We start from the raw sequence: 19,414 nt of genomic DNA, 5'->3' as shown, positions 1-19,414 counted from the left end.
AACAGCCAAGTGACGGTGTGTTCGCATTTTGGACATTTTGGATGGTCATCATAGTCCCTGCAATTAGTATCAATTGATCAGGCAATAACCCCATCATTTTGTGTACCATTCACAGCGCGTGTGTCATTGGAACCAAATGTGTTGCCTCAAGAAGTGAATTATCATTAATCGTCTATCCAATACGCTAAAAAGGACGTCTCGTGCTGTTTGCCCGTGTACTAGTTGGCGACACCATGTCGTCGATATTAGATATCTGCTTTCGTAATGCAGTCGGACTCTGTGTAAAATTGTCACGGTCGCTGATGGCCGACACAGCAGTGTCTTGCCTCCTCGCGGGCGGCCGATTTGCCAATACCGGCGGCTGTGGTGGCATTGGCGAAGTATCCGCCAACTCGTAACTTTCGCCTTCCTCTGGTGATTGGGAGTAATATGTCATATTCTCTCCTTGTATAGAATTCATGCGGGGCCACTCCGACGCTCTTGAATATGCAGGAGCGGGCTCTTCTAGCTCTGCTCGCCTTGCGCCCATGTCGCCCTCGAGCTCCATGTGGTTATCCGGATTTACGGCGTGGTAGTTTTGGTACCCAGCAAACCTGGTTGTCGATGACTTGGAGTCTGGGGCGTCCCGTTTTTCTGATCGAGGGATGGCCCTCGTTCCAGCAACCCCGGCGGCATTGGGGTTCCGCTTGCGATTCTTCAACCAGAACCACAGCGCGACGAAGAAGATCAAGGCAGCACCAATGGCTACTGGAACACCGACTTTGACACCCATTGCAGTTCCTCCACTGGTACCGCTACTCGTGCCATTGCAAGTTGATGTGATGTTGTCTGCCAATGTGCCATTTGCGACTTGAGGGCTCAGCCAGAACTTGCCCGCGGCGTAATCGACATGCAGATAGTTCTGGGAGAGGAAAACACCTCCAAGAATAGGGACATTGTTGCCCAAATCGCTCAGACCTGAACCGACGGTGGCCTGAATGTGGGTGTTGTTCGTAACGGCATATCTACCACGAGAGTCGGTTCCACGCTCGTGGGAAACCAACTCGTAGTGAGGAATGACGGTGGTGTAGCCATTCGTGAGTTTGATTGTGAGGGTCCCGATCATGGACTCGAGGCTGGATGGATACGTCGACTGGCCGTATGTGGTACCGTTGAACGTTGTGGTATGGTTGGTGAAATTTTGGAATCGAGAGAACATGTTCGGAGTGAAAGTAAAGTCGTTTTGAACCGTGTCGATACAGGCGGAAACTCGTGTGCCGATGTCGCTGAAGAGCGAGTGGTCGCCGTCTTCGTTCGTTAGAACGATGTCGGAAATGAGAACCTGCAGAGGACACGGCACAGACGCACCCGCTCCCCACATGTTGAACTCGGTCTTCTTCGTCTCGTTGAAACGCGCTTCGTTGACACCGCCGAAAACAAGCTGGCCATCACGGGGGTAGAGCTCGGAGGTTGAGCCGTAATCCAAGCTCCAAGCCGAAGTCGGTGCGATATTGTGGTCGACGAGCAGATCAATCGTGGAAGATTCGGGACCAAGTGCCAGAGCACTCTTGTTCATGGAGTCATAGTCCGCCCAGATCTCGAAAGGGTAACCGTAGACCACTGCCGGGCCATCCGTGAAGTTGGCGGTGTCGTATCCATGGAGGACGGTTGTGACGCCATCAGCAGGTTGTGCATCAACTACTCTGTGCAAGAAGTCAGCAAGTAATGACGCACTGCGTGGGAATAGGCCACCTACGAGACATTCCAGTCCTTGATATTGTAAACTTGAGTGAAGGTGTCTTTTGATGTATCATAGACACTGCCAGATGCACCTTGGCAGCCGACGAACGCCAAGGTGTCCTCGTTCGGGCAATCGAGAATATTCCTCACTCGCGTATTGTTAAGAATAGTTGACATGCGCATGCCTTGAACCTGGCCACCAAGCGTGAGCTTGACGCCACGGTTGGCACCGATGCCATTCGGAAAGGTAACGTTCTGCGGGGGGCCAAGTCAGTACTCCACGATCACACAACAAACCCACCAAAACACCAAAAGAAGAGAAACAGACGAGCCGTAAAAAGTGAGCGAATGACTCGTGAGATGTGTTTTTTTTCTTACTTTTATGGGTAATACTAAGGGGTCGACTGAACAGTCGTCCGCCTTCACGGCGGGAGAAAAGACGCTGGCCAGCAGGAGCGCCGCCCAGGGCGTTGAGGGCAACAACATCACGAGAAAACGCGAGTACGAGGCAAGATGCAACTGTTGTGAGGCATGACGGGCATCCGGCCAAACACATAATACATTGGGGTCTGTCTTTTGACGGCAGGGCGCCCCCTTTTGACTGTTCTTGTCTGCCCACCACCCCAGACGGGGTGCAATATCAAGATGTCGACTCCTTGCATGTCGCGCCAGGTTACCTAGCCGGAAGGGGGAGACGAAACCCACCGAGAAACTCCCATGTTATTAGAAGGGGCTCACGACTTTCCACATCTGTAACTCTATCCCCGCTTCAGTTGCGCCTGGGGCCGTTGCGAGTGCGCTCGGAACACACTCCGTTGGGGGCTATCGTCGTTGACGACCAAAGAGGAAGAACGGCTTGGGCAGACATTTCGAAAAAGTCAAATGAACTATATCAGATGAACTTCTATATAAACATTTCAATTTACTCTATATTGGACTTATTCATGTTATTCAGACGAAGAAAAGCTGTTGTGCAGTGGTTCCTGTCGTTGGACCGTACACTAGTCATGAACCTTGTTCAGGCACCACAACTGCATGCAGTTCCATGTCCTTGGCGTCCGGGCGTCAGGGTAAGATTAGGGTCGTATTACAAGCATTTTTATACAAGCCACGAGTGCCTGGCGAGGCGTTGTAAGGCGAGTTCTGCCGCTTGCTGGCGGCTGCAACGAATCGCTCTCGCCGAGCCAGAGGCTTGGGCAACCCTGACAAGATCTGCATAATGCCCTCGCAAATGCCGCGATCAGCAGCGATGCCCGCTGGAGCTGTTAATAAATTCTGTCTCAGGTATGTTGACAGAACCCAGATGCTAAATGTTCATAGGGCTATACAGCTCTGGCAGTAAGAGACTTGTTTACGGCTTGATATGAACTGTCCATCTGGCAACGCAGGTTTCCTATCACGGACCGAGTTTTGTCTTCCTTGTCCAAGTCTGAACGTCCCATGTCGCGGGGCAGGGATAAGGGTTTCCTCGCTCTCGGGAACCCCTAGCTTCGAAGGCAAGTGGGAGGACGTTGATCCGTCTCCATGGTCGGCGCACAGCCGGATCTGATCTGTTTTCCGCGAGTTTTCTCGAAGGAAATCCACCGTGTCGACATGAAAGTTGGTTGAGTTGATTGCGCTAGGCGCCAGTCGCCAGTCTGCCCAATTTGCCACCGCTAAAATGTCGTCTAAGCGCTTCGACCGTTGCCAAAACAGGGGTCCCGGATGTGGTTCCAGCTTTCCCACGGGGGTCGGATAGTTCCAGGACCGCCCCTAGCGAATGGGTGCGAGATGATTACGTTTTCAGTGAGATGAGATCAATCAATTCTGGCAGCTGAGGGTGAGGAAAACTGAGCACGTGGGCGTTGATCCCCTCGCTCCATTGTCGCCGAATCCGTCGGCCAATTCGGACGCTTCGGTCGAGTTTTTCTGAGCTCGCAACTAAACTCTGTTCGAATACGGCAATGAACACCAGGAATCGCATTCCGCGCAACCCAATCTCGTTGATCGGCTCATCGAATCGACTACGTATCCGGACTCCGGACTATCCCAATTCCCTCGGTGTCACTGTGTGAACGGTACCAGCAGGCTGGTGAGTCTAGAGCTTGGTCCATAGGTTATTTTGGCGATGTGGAAACGATGGGGAAAGTGACCGCGTGCACAAGCCCGGCACGCGTCCCACTGCCAGGTCCAGTCCAGAAAGGCATCAACTCTGGCTCGGTTAGAGATACGCGGCAAGGGGGAAGAAATCAGTAATTCGGTTAGGCACTGACAGAACCGTCGTTTGGCCAAGGCCACGCAAGATTTTCCAGCGGTGAGTTGAGGTTTCCCGTTGTCTGATTGGAATTCATACGAACAGGTTTCCTGTTGTTGGCGAGTGTCCGAAGCTATCTCCGCACTACCACCAGAGTTGACTTTGCATCCTACCCCAAGGACCAATCTCGGCAGGCTCTAACAGAACTCTGTTCCAAGTAAACAGACTTTCTTTAACAGCGTTTTTCAGGTCTTGCGGTCCAGTCTTCGGCAATGTTGAAAGAGCGCGATTGAGTCTACAACCGCGACCTGATAGCAGGCACATAAGCTTGTCAGCCAGTCGTCTAACATAGTGCCCAATTTTTGCGCCACAGCCATCCACCGCGCATTCGGTTCCTCAGGGATTGTAAGCCGACGTCGGCTCAATGGTCTAGTGGTATGATTCGCCCTTCGGGTGCTTGTGTTCTTCACAACCCTTGCGCACAGCGTGAATGGGCGAGGTCTCGGGTTCGATCCCCGATTGAGCCCTCCTGACATTTTTGAACGTCAAGCAAGCAAGCAGTTGCAGTAACTCTTTTTTTTTTTCTCAAGAAATCTTTATGATATAGATAGTAGTAACAATAGAACGTAATTGATAGGATGCGTTTACGTTCTGTTGCCTGATTAGTGAATTAGCATGCTATTATTATTCTTCTGCCTATTAGTGAGAAGCGACATTTATATGTCTCGCTGAGTTTGAGAAAGGAGTCTCTGTTTGTCTATGTCTTAATGAATATCTAGTAGAACGGAAAAGCACTTGCATAGGTAGCCATGATCTCTCACGGTACCTGAGAATCTGTAATTCATTAACTTAGATTCTATTTTCCGATCAAACCACTTAGAAGATTTCATGCTGAATTAACCGCTATGCTCACTCAATTCATTCTCGTCTCAGCTCAGTGTTATAGGATATATGAAACAGAGTAAAATGTTCCACAGGCTCTCCTGGGCCAGTCGTGTTCATCCCTTAGTCCTTGCCGTATGGGATGTCTAGTTGTTGTAGAGACCCGCTGATAAACTGAAGAATGCAAAAGAAACTTCGACTTTGAGATCCGTCACATCAACACGCTAAGTCTAGACGAGCCTGCAGACCCTCTTGCGTGCGGGGCTCGCCCTGATCACGAGAATGACCCACGAGCATTGCCCGCTCACAATCCACGATACCCTCTCGCCCTTCAACGGTCCTATGGCGCAACGGTAGCGCGTTCGACTCCAGATCGAAAGGTGAGTTACACCCTGGGGTTTCGATCCCCTCATGACACCCTCATCATGGTGATAGGTTGCTGACAGCGCTCAGGTTATCTGTTCAAATCAGGTTGGGATCATTCAGTCATTCTCTTTTTGGCCTTGCTTTTGACTTTGTCGCAGATGCGGCATAGCTCTGCGGTGAAGACGCTTTACAAACGCATCAGTTGGTGTTGCCGAGAGCTTAAATCATAGTCTGGGGGATTTCACAATGTCGAAAACAGAATCATCTCCGATGCCAAGTAAAGTGTTGTCTTGTCTACCTTATTCCTGCCTCACAAGGCGGGGTTGAACACGCGGCACCGGCTCGGCATCCTCATGCAGGCGCACAACGGCCGCTCGCCGCCCGAGAGCAGCCCTGCGGGCAAGTCGCGTTTGGACGGAACTGCCAGCTGAAGAACCCGTCCGTCTCATTCGTCAAGACACCGCCAAGGAAGCCGGTCTCACTGGAGAGGCTGGAAGACTGGTTGAAGATCTCTTTTGAAGAGACAGTGATCTGACCCCAGCCCATGTCGACGAGGGCATCGATGCTAGTACCATACACGTACTCTTTGAACCCAGCCCAGCGGATTGCCGACGCACACATGGGGCAGCTCTCGGCGTTGGTGTAGAGCGTCAGATCACCGAACGCGAGAAGAGCATCTGCGGGCGTCATGTTGTAACGCCCCTGAGGATCCGTGAAGATGGCCGAACAGTTGTTGATCGCTACCATCTCGCCTGCTACTAGTCAGCATTGTTCTCTCACGGCAGTTGCAATAACATGTTGCTCTGCATACCATGAAGCGTCGGGTTGCCTGAGCCCTGGTTGTTGTTCGCGCCAGTACAGACCAGCTCCCCCAGGCCACCGGCCGTGTGGTTCACAACGACAGCTCCAAAGGCCGCGAACGGGCAGGGGTTCGGCAATGCGAGGTTTGCCTGCCGCATCCAGTACGCGCGGGTCGAGGCATCAACCCCATCGTCCGTCGTCCACGTTGTCCACTCCTGGGGAAGACACTGCGGGAGGGCGGCGGGCATCGGGACCTGCGGCTTCGAGTTGCCGCAGGTGCTGCAGGTGTGTTTCTGCTGCTGTTCGCAGAGCTGCTGTTCACAGCATCGCCCTACCGACGGCAGCAGCAGCAGCAACAGCTGGCTGAGCGTGCTGAGCCTTGTGGAGAGAAGGCGCATGTTTCACGTGGTCCTGTGAGGCGGGAAGCTGCGACGCGAAGCTCAGGAAACGGCCAAATGCGGCTTCGGAGGTGACCTGTTTGGGGATAGCGGTTGTACCACGGGCGGGAGTGGCGAAACTCGGGTCAATGCTGGTGCATCTTTCCGCTGTCAAAGCTGGTGTTGATGGTGGTTCATGGAAGACGCAGCATTCGGCGGTATTTGTATCTCCTAGGAGTGATGGACAAGAATTTTGGTGAGAATTGGTGGAGATTGAATGAGGCGTTCATGGCTGCAGCTGAAGCGTCATGGAATGTCGGTGTCTACGTTGCATTTGAATCCCCGCATGTGATAAGAACCTTGCAATCTTTGAGATAAGCACCATGAGAGTGGGACGGTAAACGAGGCTATCTATCCTTCTCTCCGAAGATCAGATAGGAGAAGTTGTCGGTACGATGGCCGAGTGCAATGCCGCATTAGGATTCAAGAGCCGATCAACAACCGGGTTGACCCCGGAGCGCCCCGGACTGCTCCCGGCGCGAAGGCGGGGCCCGGCGCCGGTTCCTTGACAAACCTCCGACGGGACGGCATTGCCTCAAACGAGCAGCACATAGTCTGAAATGGACTTGGAAGCTATGCAGTTAAACTCAAACGCATTTGGTATCTATGATATTACAATGAGACTGTTTTACAAGGATCATATGTCGCCGCAGCGTGATCTCCCGCAATGAGAACATCGCGACGGTTGTGGGTGCTCCCCCGTCGTAATTGCTTGACCGTAGTACTCCACCTCAGTTTGTTCAGGATGCTCAGGAATGTCAGGAAGCTCCTCATCAAAATTCCTGTCTTTTCTTTCCAACATTTCAATATTGAGTCTGTAATTCGTCTTTCCAACGGCGTACGGATTTTCGCCAGTTATTCCGTAGGGGTTTGTCGACCTCCACGACAGATCGTATGGTTGAGGTGGTGACATGGGGTCCTCCAAAACTTTAGGCTTAGATCCGCCGTAAGCGTACATATCTCGATATTTTGTCGGAGAAATTTCGTCGGTCTTTGATGGGGGCCCCCCGATGTGATCACGCACGTAGTTGTCGCTGAACTGCGGCGGGCTGGTGCTCCTGCCAAACTTTTGATATCGCCCCATCTTGTATGATTTGTCGTCGGTCCCGACCGAAGAGGATCCCACGCTGTCTTTCGACGGCTTTGGCGAGGACCACTTGAAGAGCTTGAAGTTGGGAAACCACTTCTCCACGAGGTTGCGGATCATGGGCAGGCACGCGCAGACGATGACGACACCAAGCTCGATAGTTGTCCACCAAACCACCGGAACGTAGTCCCACGTCGGGTCGATCGAGTTACCGAATACCGCGAGAACTTGGAGACGGATTATGGTCGATATGAAGCCGACAGAGCCGAGAAGGAAGATCACAGCGACGGAGATTTTCTTGTTCTTGTTCATTTGCAAGCCCGGCAGCATTGCTATCGGCAGGGCGAGTATGATGAGGTCCTGAAGAATGGCGAGAGCTGAGTTGGCATACGCCAGTTGGTTAATGTCGAGACAGCCACCGGTGTGAATGTCTTTGTTCCAAAAGAGTTCAATCGGATGGCACGAGAAGATGGTCAGAAATCCGATAATGACCTGGCCCAGCACAAGGAATGCAATCAAAGAGTAGGCCGCCATCCGAAACCTGGGTACCGTAAATATGCGGAGGTAGAACGTGACCAGAGATAGTTTCGCGAACAGAAGCACGAAGACGTAAACGATCTCGGCGGCATATAACAATTGCAATATTTTCGTCAGTTGTCCGGACTGCAGGTCGTAAAGATGTGTCCCGAATCCCATCGTAGCCACTGGACACTGTCAGCACCTAAGTATATGAATCCCAACCGGGGAACTTACTTATGATCACAAGAGAGAACGGCGCAATCGCAATGACCTGATATTCTCGTCAGCTCGTGATTCTCAAGCTCGTCAACTGCTTCTCGACTTACAATGGCAGCAACAATCAAAGCATCATCTGTGCTCCATATCTTTGCAAAACTCTTCGCGATAAGTCGTAAGCCGATTGCAATGAGTGCGGTAACGTAGACTGTGACCAAAATGGCCAACATCTTCGTGGTCTGGGATTCGTGCGGCAGGTTACATTGCCTGGCTTGAAGCTTTGCCAGATCTGGAAAATGTTAGCTTGTAACACCCCTCTACACCGAGTATCATCATCATACCTAATGAGTCCTGCATAGTGCAGTTCGCGATCAAGCAGCTCGCGGCGAGCTGGCCAAGCTGCGAACTAGCACATGAACAAGTCGTGTTCGTCAGGTCGCAGCCCGAGCCGGTGATGGACTGCACGAGACAGTTCAACTCGATAGGACGTTAGCAGTGGGTTTGCATATTCTTTCCAAGTGATACTCACGCCGCATGTTGAGATGTTACTCAGATCTGGTAGCTGTCGCGAAACCAGCTGGTGCTCAACAACATGAAAGCCTTGTCCGTTCGCCCCGACGATACCCAACATCGAAAGCGCAAACAGTATCCATCCCAGGCCATTCAAGGCCTTCGACGATTTGGAGAGCCGCATATCGACCGGTATTGATCTGCTATCGCCACTCGCTCACCACTCCATGTAACCAAAGAGTCCAAAGAGAGTGGGCCCCGTTGGCTGCGTGCTCGAAGTTCGTGCGGGCAGGGGAGCTAATGTCGCCAAGTCGCCGCTCCGGGCGGCATGTAACTTATTTCCCCGGAAGTTGGTAAGGATCGAAACCTAACGCCGTAGATTGAATTAAGGATGTTGACGAGCGGAGACCTAAGAATGCATCATGAGTGGGGAGGGTAAGTCGTTATCAACCCTTCCCCCGGACACCCGTTCGCCTTCGAGCCTTGACACGTCAAGGATAACTGGTCTTGCTTCAGATGCCAGATGGGCTGCATACTGGTGGGCACTAACGGAAGGGGACACCGACAGGGAAGGACAAAGATCCTCTCTCTCTCACTCTGCTCTCCTCTACACCTTCAGCAAACGTATTCGTCCAGGTTTTGGGGGTTTGGAAGTTATGGGATGAGATGGGATGGAAACTCGAAAAGCGGTAGATGTGTGTGGGTGATGTGAGCACGAAGGATGCGTGTGCGCTAGTGTGTCTCTGTGCGCACATTGTCGAGATGGTGTGTATGTGATTCGTGCCTCTACACCAAGTTACCATACGAATGACTACCGTTGAGCATCGCCGCATGATAGTTGCCTCGCCACTGCAAGATAGGTAGCCAACGCTCGGCTTGGATGCCGGTACATCGCCAATAGGGGAGTTTAGAGTTCGGACGTGCGATTCTAGCGTGCATGCAGCAACCATGGTGTCGGTTGTCATGTTTCACGGGAACCTGAGCTCTCCCATCTCCCACTGGGCCGATCAGGAGACGAGTTATCCAAGCGAACCGTGCGTGCCCGTCATCTTCATGAATACTTACAACCTGGTGTATAGCTGGACATATTGTGCGTACTGTCTGTGGTTTTGGTTGGTACAGCGTCAGGTATGTTGGTCCCGGCCCAGCTTCCCCGCTCGCGATCCTAGTCTCCATCCGGATGCAGCTCCGGGGTGAACGCTGTGATGTTTCACACTTGGTGTTTTGAGACCGGCTTCGAGAAGGGCTGCCAAGCACACCTCGCACTAACTACCGACCACACAAGCGTCCGCGCATGCGAGTTAGTCCTGCAGGCAGTATGTAAGCGGGGTCGTTTGGTCTGTGGCTCAAGCAGAAACTCTATTTAGACTCCGCCATCTTCCCGCATTCTTCTTCTAGCTCTTGTCTGTTCTCGTCAGCCAACTATCCTCTCAGGAGCCGTTTCTGACGAGCGACGAAACTGACGCATCCCAACGGCATTGGACTGATATTCTTCTTCCCTACTCGAAACCGCGCTGTCAATGTCCGCATGCACCCATTTCCTATTCGCCCTGCTGATCGGGCAAAGGGGTCGATGACAAGCCCGGCTCACCTCCTGCTCAAGCCTTGAGTATGGCCTCCGCTTCACTAATTTGCCAAGACGCTCTCCTTCCTCATCCATCTGGGCACAAACATCCCGATGAACTCAACTTACGCCATGGCATCCTGAGCAAACTTCATGACTCCTGGAAGAACCCGGTCTTCATCCCGTTCTCCAGCCCTTCTGGAAGCCAAGCCCACTCAACCCGACGATCACAGATCTCGTAGTTCGTGGCTTTCGGTGATGTGGGGGCAGAATTTCTTCAACTCCGAGACGATGCTCCATGCAAGCTGCGGAGGCTTCAGCACCGCACATGCTGGGCCGATGAAAGTCCTCGGAGGAACAGTTCCCCTTTCGTGAGCATTTCCGACGGACTTGGCTGCCTCCGGTGTGAATATGCGACAGCATCAATTCCCAGATCGCCTTATTTCTGCATATGAACTTTGAATTCTTGTGCGATCTCTGAGAGCTGAGTTCGTGCGCGGGATCTCAGGTTTTACGATGCAACGGTGAATCAAGTCTTTTTCGGTCCTGTCAAAAGTCTTGTGTCACAAAAGGCACATCAGAGTATGAATAATGCAAAGAGAGGCTTGTTCGCCGAAAGAGTCGAGAATCAGTCGAGAATCACGATGACATGACTTGACGGGTGAATTTCCCGCCCTCCATGCCGCACGGTAAAACCATCGAGCAGAATATCTCCAACCGTTGGCCAGGGCTTCAGGGGCACGGACAAGAAATGTTCAGGATGTCCCCCGACAAGGCGCAGCCAACTTGATGGCAACTCGGTCATGGGGATCTGAACAAGGTATGATCGACCCCTTCTTTTCACGAGACAGCCACTTATACGAAATTCCCTCCCATCCTCCATGTTGAAGATTCAACCAACCATACTGCGTCAAAGACTAGCGGCGATTTTTCGGGCATAAAAACTCGTGTTATCAACTCAAAGTCGGGTGATGAACGAAAGGAATTTAGAACCTTGATGACATTAGATGGCTTAGACTTCCCGGCTCCAATGAGCTTGAAGCTCCTTCTGAAATACGAATACATCGCGGAACTCTAGTTGCCATTGCTAGCCCCTCGTAGCTTGGCGATCCTGAACTTCGTCTTCTCAATGACCGTCTCCTCATCCCAGATGTGAGTAACACTGGGAGTCTTATTCACGGTCTGTGCCCATTTGTAAAAATTAGGGGTCCTCTTCTCCAGGGATGTAAGGAGGCTCGGCGGGAGCAGCTCATGCTGGGAGAATGCGAAGAGTCTTAGGGTGAACGATCCAGTCAAAGCCTGTATCGGTACGTTAGCATCTCTCATATGACCAGAAAGTTCCCGCCTCAGGGAGCGTGCTGTCGTCAAAAGTAGCCCCGAGCTGCAGATCTGTAAAACTCACCTCAGCCAGAGTAGGCTTGTCGCTGCCACCAAAGTAGGGCGCAGCATCCTTCAGGAGAGGCTCAACCTCCTTCGCAATAATTTCGACGAAGCTATTGGCGACGGCGTCAACCTCGGCGGGTGACTTGGCCGTGTACACCTTGAAGATGAGCGGATTGGCCTTGGAGAAGTACGCATCGACGAAGAAGTTGATGCGGGCGCGACGGAGGGCGCCGTCCTTAGAGTTGGATGCCGGCAGGAGGTGCGAAGGGTGGGCGTCGGCGAGGAACTGGGCCACAACGGCTGACTCGGTGATGATCTCGCCGTCGTATGAGAGCGACGGAACCAGGCCGCGGGGGTTGACTTTGAGGTACTCTTCCGTGCGGGGAACGGCGAGATCGATGATTTCCTCTTCGTAGGGGAGGCCGAGCTCGATGAGAGCGATGTGCGCACGGTGAGCCCCTGGGTGGTTGGTTGCACTGAATCAGTCCATGATCTTGAGTGTGTGCCACCCCGTCTCGTGGGACGGGTCATGCTTAATTCATCTCACACGAGGGTGTTCAGGTACGTGAATAAGGGGCTTGTGCCAAGTGACGAGGATGATAAGAGTTGCTAATCGACTAGTGGTGTGAAGTTCACATACATGGGCAGCCGTGGTTGGTGTACAGCTTGATCTTGGGCGCGGAAGACATTGCGGGGTCGTTGGTGAGATATTTGGAGAGGTTTACGAATCAATGAGCTATGTCGATACTTGGATTTCGGAGCTTTAGCTGACCGACGAAGAGGTCGATGGTGAGGCAGCTCAGTGTTTTATGGCATCGAAGTTGAATAAGTGATTACCAATGACCCTATGAGATAAGACGTTGCACCATTGGAGAATCGATGTCGTGATGGATTTCTTCACATGAGGGGAAACCCCTCTAGGAAAACCGCGGGGACGCGGGGCCGGCGATTGCGACATGGTAGGCTTGGCTTAGAAATCAGTCGGCGGTCGGTGCTCGATGGGAACCGAGAGGCTCGCCCAATAGCCATACTTTGTTATCTGTTGGCTACTGCATAGCACAGCTTTCCAAGACACCAAGACACCCTTGCATGTGCATTAAAATGTCCACCTACCAAGCCGATGCAGGCGAGGTTTCCCCGAGCCGGATAGACTGGAAAGACTTCCGCCGTTGCGGTGGAAATAGCATCCGCATCCGTGCGTCCCGTCTGGAATGGCAGCGGTCTGGACCCTCCGAGTAGGGCTGAGGATCCCTGTAGAGACGACAGCAACCCCAAGATCTCGAGACTTGAGAGTATCGATCTCCATCGAGCCGCAAGGATGTTTTTACACAGTTGCTAGGCGTTAGTGGCGGAGCACAGAACGCAAGAATGTCAAGACATAACGAAGGCAATGAAGTGTCAAGACACGGACCCAAACTCTTCCCAAACAACCAAAGGCTGAGAAGTTCTGCGCTATTACTCGCAAAAATCAAAGGCTTCCTACTAACGACCATTCGTCATAAGTTCAAATATTGTTTAGGACATGTCGTCGAAGTTTGGTCAGCGCTAATGTTGCGGCTCATAATTACCTTGGTCATCAGCATGCAATCACCCTCATCTAAAAATTAGGTAATATCGCAAATGATGTCAGGTGTCCAACAAAGACTATATGCACGATATTGCGAATAAGTCGTCACCGTATCAGAATTTCCAGTCTAGCAGCATCAAGACAATAACATCCAATTGATACACAACTCCACTGTCAAGATACAAGGCACGAAGAGACACTTTGCTGTCGCTCCAGACGTTACAACCGGAAAGGAAATCCATACATCAAAATCAAAACCAAAGTCCACCTTCCAAAGTCCAACCCCAAATCAACCCTTCCTCAGGTCACTTACGCAACTTCCTTCATCAGCACCTAAGCAACCGGCAACAAACATCTGACTTTTGGATAGTAGACAAGCTGAGGCAACCCGCCACAAGTCTTCGGACCGTTAGACTGCTCATCCTTGATACAGTCAAACGAACCAATCCCATCGCAGACGAAAGTTCCCGCACCGTCCTTCTTCTCGTTATACCTACATTGCTTTCGGCCAGAAATTTCCACCCCGGAATCAGCCTCAAAAGTAGGAGGCCACGATAAGTTGTCGGAGGTTTTTGTGTCGCCCGAATCTTCCAAAAGCGGAAGTACTGTGCCAATGGCCTTCAGGCCAATCCTCTTGTCGTCGCACTCTCTGCGGCTTGCGTCGTCTGCTTTCTTCAGGAACATGACCCAGGAGCCTCTCGAGTTAGGAATTTGGCCCGGCTCGGACGGGGTAGCTTTTTCCAACGCAAACTCGATCAAAACCTGCTCGGTGGGCTTCGGCGGCGGAGGCTTGGTTGACGTTGTCGACTTCGGTGGAGGCGGAGCCGTCGTGCTTTCCTTGACAGCCGGTGACGTTGTGGTCTTCGCGGGCTCCGGCGACGAAGTAAGAGTTTCCATAGGTCTAGTTGTCGTCGGAACAGTCGTCGGAACAGAAGCAGGCAGGCTCGTCTGTTGAGAGGGCTCCGACGAAGTACCACCGGGAGTCGCTGATCGGATCGGGCAGGCCTGTCGCTTGGCTGCAGCTCCGCCAGCAGCTTGGCCTTGAAAGATTTGGTTGCTCGCAGGGTCCCAGCTGGCAGTGCGCCCTTCCAGCGGTCTTCCTTCGACCCACATTCGCCAGCTGGCCTTGCCGGTGCAGTCGGGAGCTGGTTGGTACTGAATGAGCAATTTACCGCGTGATTCCGTGATTTCTAAGTCGAGCAACTGTTGAGGTGTACCTCGAGTTTTGGGGGCATAGTCAATGACGTCTACTCTCACTTGTGTCGAGGTTGTCGAGAAGGTTTTGTACAAGTCATCGTGTATCTGCGCAATCCTTGGGCCGTACAGAATCCCTCCTGCATTGTAGCTGGGATCTAGGCGGGCTTCATCCGTCGCAGACTGTGTAGGACGTTCGCGTGGTGTGAAGATGAAAACCTGAATCGGCAAATTGCTATCGGCCGGCGTGCCGTCGCCGAAGATGATACCGCGGTTCCCGGCATCCGGTTTGTCTTTGAGGTCATCCATTCCCCACTCTCTATATTCGGTCAATATGTTTGTGCTTCCGACTCCTGAATGGAGATCCCTGATGGCTCTGAAGGTGAAGTCATTCTCGATGTGGCTGGTGAAAGCCTTCTCCCAGATATGGCTCGCCCACGCACCTCTCTGAGACAATACCACAACAGAAGTGCACCCGTAAAGCCCATGGACAGACAGGGCTGCTACTTTGTCATCGAAAGAGACCCAGTTGTGACTAGTCACGTGGTCACCGTGCTTAAAAGTAGTAAGTTTAACCTCCTTGGCGTCGTAAGGGGGTTGCATTTGGACAATCTCCCAGGTCTCCCCAGCCATGAATGCGTCTTGATTACCTTCATAATCACTCGGGTCGGGCCAGACGCCTTGCTCAGGGTCGCCGCGCTCTTGGAGTTCACGAGGCGCTAGCTCACGACTTCTCTTCTTCGATGCCGCGCAGTCCGCGTCACCGCAGGTTGACGGGTTACACAACCACTCTGTCGGGGTGCTCAGCTCCGACGTGGAAGTGGTTGCTGAGTTTTGGCCGGAACAGCCAGTGACTGTGGTAAACGCGGCTGTTGAGCACCCGAGAGTCTTTGTTGGGCTACCATCCGTTGGCGATTCTGCTATCACCATCAGTGAGATTGATCATTGGATGTACTCAGGAGCAAGCCGCTGACCTTTCGTCACAGAGCAGAATACGCTCTCGTGTGTCGCAGTAATAGTGGTGGTACATGACGAAGAAGTGGATGTAGTGGAGGACTGCGAGTCTGATTTCTGATCCTCATCGTTGTCCCCGTCTTTTCCGTCAGTATCTGAAGACGGAGGACAACTGCCAATGTTCAAGCCGAAAAGCTGGATGCAAAACTCCGGCACGCTGATAGCGATGTTCGGAGGGAATGACAAGTAGCAGCCAAAACATATTCGGGGCGGGCCGGAGAAGGGAATAATCACTATTGACAGGAATCAGCTAATGTTGGTTTTGACTTCGACTGACCATTGGTTACGTACCTGGAACTATCGTGGGTTGATCACTTCCGGGCGATGTTGTTGTGATGTACGTCGGTGTTGTGTAAGTCACATCGGTGAGGGTTTGGAACACTGCAAGCTCTGGAATCTTGGTGAGGGTTGGTGCCGTATCTGTCGTGAGAGGGGTTTCGAGTCCGGTGCTGCTGTGAATCGGGGTCGACACAGTGGGAGTTGCAGCTGTGTGTGGCACTCCCGTTGGTGTTGTCGATAGCGGAGCTCCACCAGCCCCAACATTAGCTGCCGCGCTTGAGATATCTGCTGCCACTTCTTCCGAACCAGATCGGACTACTGTGGTGGCAGAGTCGATTTGTGACGGGTCAGTTGCGACGAGACCTGTGCCAAGACCGCGGAGAATGTCGAGCAGCCTGCACATAAGGAAGCTTAAGTTCTGCGCCAGGCCGCTCTCCTCCGAGGACATAGCTGTGCAGGTTGTTTGGATGACTCCTCCTGGAACATTATTGGTAAGGCCGCCAACAATCGAGACGAGAGGCTGGACAGCTTTGATGGCTTCCGATGCCCGCGGTTGCTCCGGTTGAGTGAGCCAGGCGGTGACGGTCGATAGAGCGATTGAGACATCTGATGAGATAGAAGATACGCTCGACCTAACCTCTGGAGCAGAAGGATCAAGCTTGGTGGGCAATGGGGCCGGGAGGGTTATAGGAGACGTGAGAGGCCCTCCATTGATAATGACGACTTCTTTGGTGACACCGTCATGGACTGTGGTACTTGTCGTCAAGGCTGGTTGCGCAACAACAGAACTATCCCAGGCGGCAGTGGTTTCCACCGGGGTGGAGGGCGGGCCGGTCTCTCCTGCGTTGGGCTAAACCTCGTCAGCTCCTGAGCGTGCAGCAGAACAATAGAATCAGACACCGCCTTCGGAGAGCATTACCGTTGTAGTGATGTGAGTCGGGACGCCGGTTGATGAACCGCAGAGTCCCAGCTCTTTCTGGTGCAAGAACTGGCAAGTTACAGCCTCATTTGCCGCAACTTGTCGAATGACATTACTGTGATGGTCGTTTCTGAGTGCAGCATTGCCGACAACTAGCAGCCAAGCCACAGAGCTAACAGTGTAGAGCAACATTACTGCTGCAAAGTCTATACAAATTGATTCAAAGATGGAAAACACAATGTTGAACTTGAGATGTCTTCTGGCAGCGAGACGAAACAGACAGTAGGAGGCATTCTTGCGCCCTTTTAAATCTTTTTCCTGGCCCTGTGAATTGTCACATCACCTAATCTCGAATATCCTTTTTCTCGTTTCTCTCGATTCATCCTCCAAAGAATCACCGACTGGCGCTCGGTTTCATGTTGGTTGGATGGGTTGGTTGGGTGAAGAATGACATCCCACTAGATGGGGGATATTGGGGGCACCGGCCACTCGACGGCCAAGCCAACGAGGTCATTCGTAGGTACATGTATGGGCCAGTTAGGAGTATGCCCTCTCTACACACGGTTCAAATGTGTCAAATTCCATGTGCGACCTTCGAGGGAACCGGGTGGTGACTTTCATGCTTGTTCCTGCAGACTGCAGTTACCTGCACGCATCTTGCTGGACTTGCGGCGCCTAAGTTTTGGGGGCCAACAAGCTGGCAAAATCAAGGAAAGGAAACCACGAAAATCTTAGTCTGGGGGTTCTTGGGGGTGCTGAACATTTTTTGGGGGCGCCGAGATGAAAATGGGCTCGCATTTCCTCGAATATGATCTGATAATGCAAGCCTGGTGGCATTGGGGGTTTTCTTTCACCAATGTCCCAACCAACAGCACCAATAAAACTGTCGATTTGAGGAGTGCAGCATGAAACCAACGGTCCAACGGCATATCAGACCAAAAATGGGACCTTTCTAAATATAACAGCCCGTCCATTTTCTGTGAGTCCATCACGTTGAGTGGGCTATCACGTGTCCTTCCCCGCACCTCTGCTGTTGCCTATCTTCACGACATCGTCTCTCGTTTCCTACTTTGAAAATTACTCGCCATCGTTGCTTTTCTCTGCATCACTGCTTCAAAATTCTGTTCTCCAAACTTGACATCCGAACAGCCCGACTCTACGTTTCCAACAAAGTCATCATGGGTAACAATTTTGTGACGACATACGCGCAGGAAATTGAGCGCATGAAGCAGCGAATCTGTCAGACGAAAGAAGTCAACAGGTTGCGATACCGTATCAACCCTCGACCCGTACATTACGAAGTCGATCCCACGCCACTTTGTCCCGGGGCTCACTTCCCACCTCTCCCCCCGAAGTTACCACGGCCTAAATATACCTCCACGGCGAATCTGATCAATATTGACGCCGACGACGAAGTCCACTTCTACGTGGCCTGCGAACAAGGCCTCCTCGACCGCGTAGTCACCTTCATCCGCGAAAACGAGCCTAGCGAGGCAGTCTTGCAGTTCGGCCTCGAACAAGCTTCCTTCGGGAACCAACCGGCCGTTGCCCGGTGTTTGCTGGAGCGCGGCACTCTCCTTCACAACAATGTGTTTGGCCGGGGCGAGTTTGACAGACACTCCAAGTCCAGGTATCCCAATGATGTCACGATATTTGACAAGTCTGAACCGGCAAAAGACCTCGTACCTCTCATCCAGGTCTACCTCGATTGGGGTTGGCACCCGAACCAGGCTTGGTGCCGCGCGCTCGAAGATGAAGGCCAGACGCCGCTCGTGATCAAGGGGTGCCTGCTTAATCGGCCGCTCGTCGAGCTGCTCTTGAAGCACGGGGCGAACCCGGACATTGGAGAGAATTCCCTATTGGCAAATGCAGAGGAGCTGCCTTTAAAGAGCTCAGGGGGGGATGCTGTCAATTTTGCGGCCCAGTTGGGAGACATCTCCCTTGTCGACCTCCTCTTGGCTTCCGGCGCCGAGCCACGGATCACGAAACCGTTCGTCAGCCTCGTCTCTAGCCAAGTGGTTACTGAACAGGCCGATTTCGGCCGAGTGCCATTCTCCCAGCGCCGGTCGATGGCTGAACATGTTCTCGCCGCGGGCATCGGCGGTGTCAACGACGTGAAGTGGGTACTGAACCGACACGGTGGCGTTGCGTACCAGGTGGGGAGTGGTTATGACACTACGGCCTTTGCGCACGCTTGCGCGGCGCAGGACTGGGAGTATGCGGAGTGGTTGCTAGAGAAGGGCGCCGACCCTGAGTTGCTTGACGGCCTGGCGCTTAGAAAACAATGGTGGATAGACGGGCTTATTGGACCGAACGATCCCGAGACTGTGAGAAAGCTGGTGGACAAGGTCAAAGGCAAGCGCCTGGTTGCCCAGTGATCTTGGGCGATTGGGTGTAAGCGGAGGATATTCATCCTGCATAGCCAGGTCAGACGAGGTGTGACTAGGCTTTCATAGTTGTTCAATTGAAGTCATTGTAGCGCATTGCATTCAGATCCTATGAGTAACCCGAATAGCCGCGTAGGTAATGCTGATGCTTGTTAGTATCTTCACCTAATGCTTTGTTTTGAGCAGCGCAATATTGCTCTGCTCAATGCAAAGCAGACAGCGTATCACCAAATATCAACCACGATGTCGAATCTCTCTGAAGTCTGCTTGATGTGTTGCCGCAAGCTGCCCAGAGCTTGGGGCTGCTTTCACAAACGACAAGAATCGGGTATTGGAG

At 52.5% G+C, this 19,414-nt stretch overlaps 6 protein-coding genes across 6 annotated transcripts; 1 reads left to right on the top strand and 5 right to left on the bottom strand.

Annotated features, from left to right (window-relative positions):
- Positions 1 to 184: 184 nt before the first annotated feature.
- CGCS363_v005434 (uncharacterized protein) lies at positions 185 to 2,205 on the bottom strand (the record flags this gene model as incomplete). Its single annotated transcript, XM_036637283.1, has 3 exons — positions 185 to 1,682; positions 1,736 to 1,974; positions 2,098 to 2,205. The coding sequence occupies 3 exons, from the start codon at positions 2,203 to 2,205 to the stop codon at positions 185 to 187; spliced, it is 1,845 nt and encodes a 614-aa protein (XP_036498411.1).
- A 3,346-nt stretch (positions 2,206 to 5,551) lies between these two features.
- On the bottom strand, positions 5,552 to 6,249 carry guaD-0 (Guanine deaminase; the record flags this gene model as incomplete). Its single annotated transcript, XM_036637282.1, has 2 exons — positions 5,552 to 5,952; positions 6,012 to 6,249. The coding sequence occupies 2 exons, from the start codon at positions 6,247 to 6,249 to the stop codon at positions 5,552 to 5,554; spliced, it is 639 nt and encodes a 212-aa protein (XP_036498429.1).
- Positions 6,250 to 7,075: 826 nt separating this feature from the next.
- CGCS363_v005432 (Satratoxin biosynthesis SC1 cluster protein 4) lies at positions 7,076 to 8,954 on the bottom strand (the record flags this gene model as incomplete). The annotated part of the gene is made up of 5 exons (XM_036637281.1): positions 7,076 to 8,229; positions 8,279 to 8,315; positions 8,371 to 8,549; positions 8,602 to 8,719; positions 8,790 to 8,954. The coding sequence occupies 5 exons, from the start codon at positions 8,952 to 8,954 to the stop codon at positions 7,076 to 7,078; spliced, it is 1,653 nt and encodes a 550-aa protein (XP_036498584.1).
- Positions 8,955 to 11,408: 2,454 nt separating this feature from the next.
- On the bottom strand, positions 11,409 to 12,406 carry Gsto1 (Glutathione S-transferase omega-1; the record flags this gene model as incomplete). The annotated part of the gene is made up of 3 exons (XM_036637280.1): positions 11,409 to 11,633; positions 11,737 to 12,176; positions 12,358 to 12,406. The coding sequence occupies 3 exons, from the start codon at positions 12,404 to 12,406 to the stop codon at positions 11,409 to 11,411; spliced, it is 714 nt and encodes a 237-aa protein (XP_036498427.1).
- A 1,211-nt stretch (positions 12,407 to 13,617) lies between these two features.
- Positions 13,618 to 16,882, bottom strand: CGCS363_v005430 (uncharacterized protein; the record flags this gene model as incomplete). Its single annotated transcript, XM_036637279.1, has 4 exons — positions 13,618 to 15,395; positions 15,453 to 15,725; positions 15,784 to 16,621; positions 16,691 to 16,882. 4 exons carry the CDS (start codon positions 16,880 to 16,882, stop codon positions 13,618 to 13,620), a joined length of 3,081 nt encoding a protein of 1,026 aa, XP_036497208.1.
- A 986-nt stretch (positions 16,883 to 17,868) lies between these two features.
- CGCS363_v005429 (uncharacterized protein) lies at positions 17,869 to 19,068 on the top strand (the record flags this gene model as incomplete). The annotated part of the gene is made up of 1 exon (XM_036637278.1): positions 17,869 to 19,068. The coding sequence occupies one exon, from the start codon at positions 17,869 to 17,871 to the stop codon at positions 19,066 to 19,068; it is 1,200 nt and encodes a 399-aa protein (XP_036498167.1).
- Positions 19,069 to 19,414: the final 346 nt, after the last annotated feature.

This window comes from Colletotrichum siamense (genome assembly GCF_013390195.1).
Source record: "Colletotrichum siamense strain Cg363 chromosome Unknown KSG_Cg363_contig03, whole genome shotgun sequence".
Taxonomy (NCBI): Eukaryota; Fungi; Ascomycota; class Sordariomycetes; order Glomerellales; family Glomerellaceae; genus Colletotrichum; species Colletotrichum siamense.
Note: the sequence above shows the minus strand (reverse complement) of the source record. Positions and strands in the feature narration are given on the sequence as shown.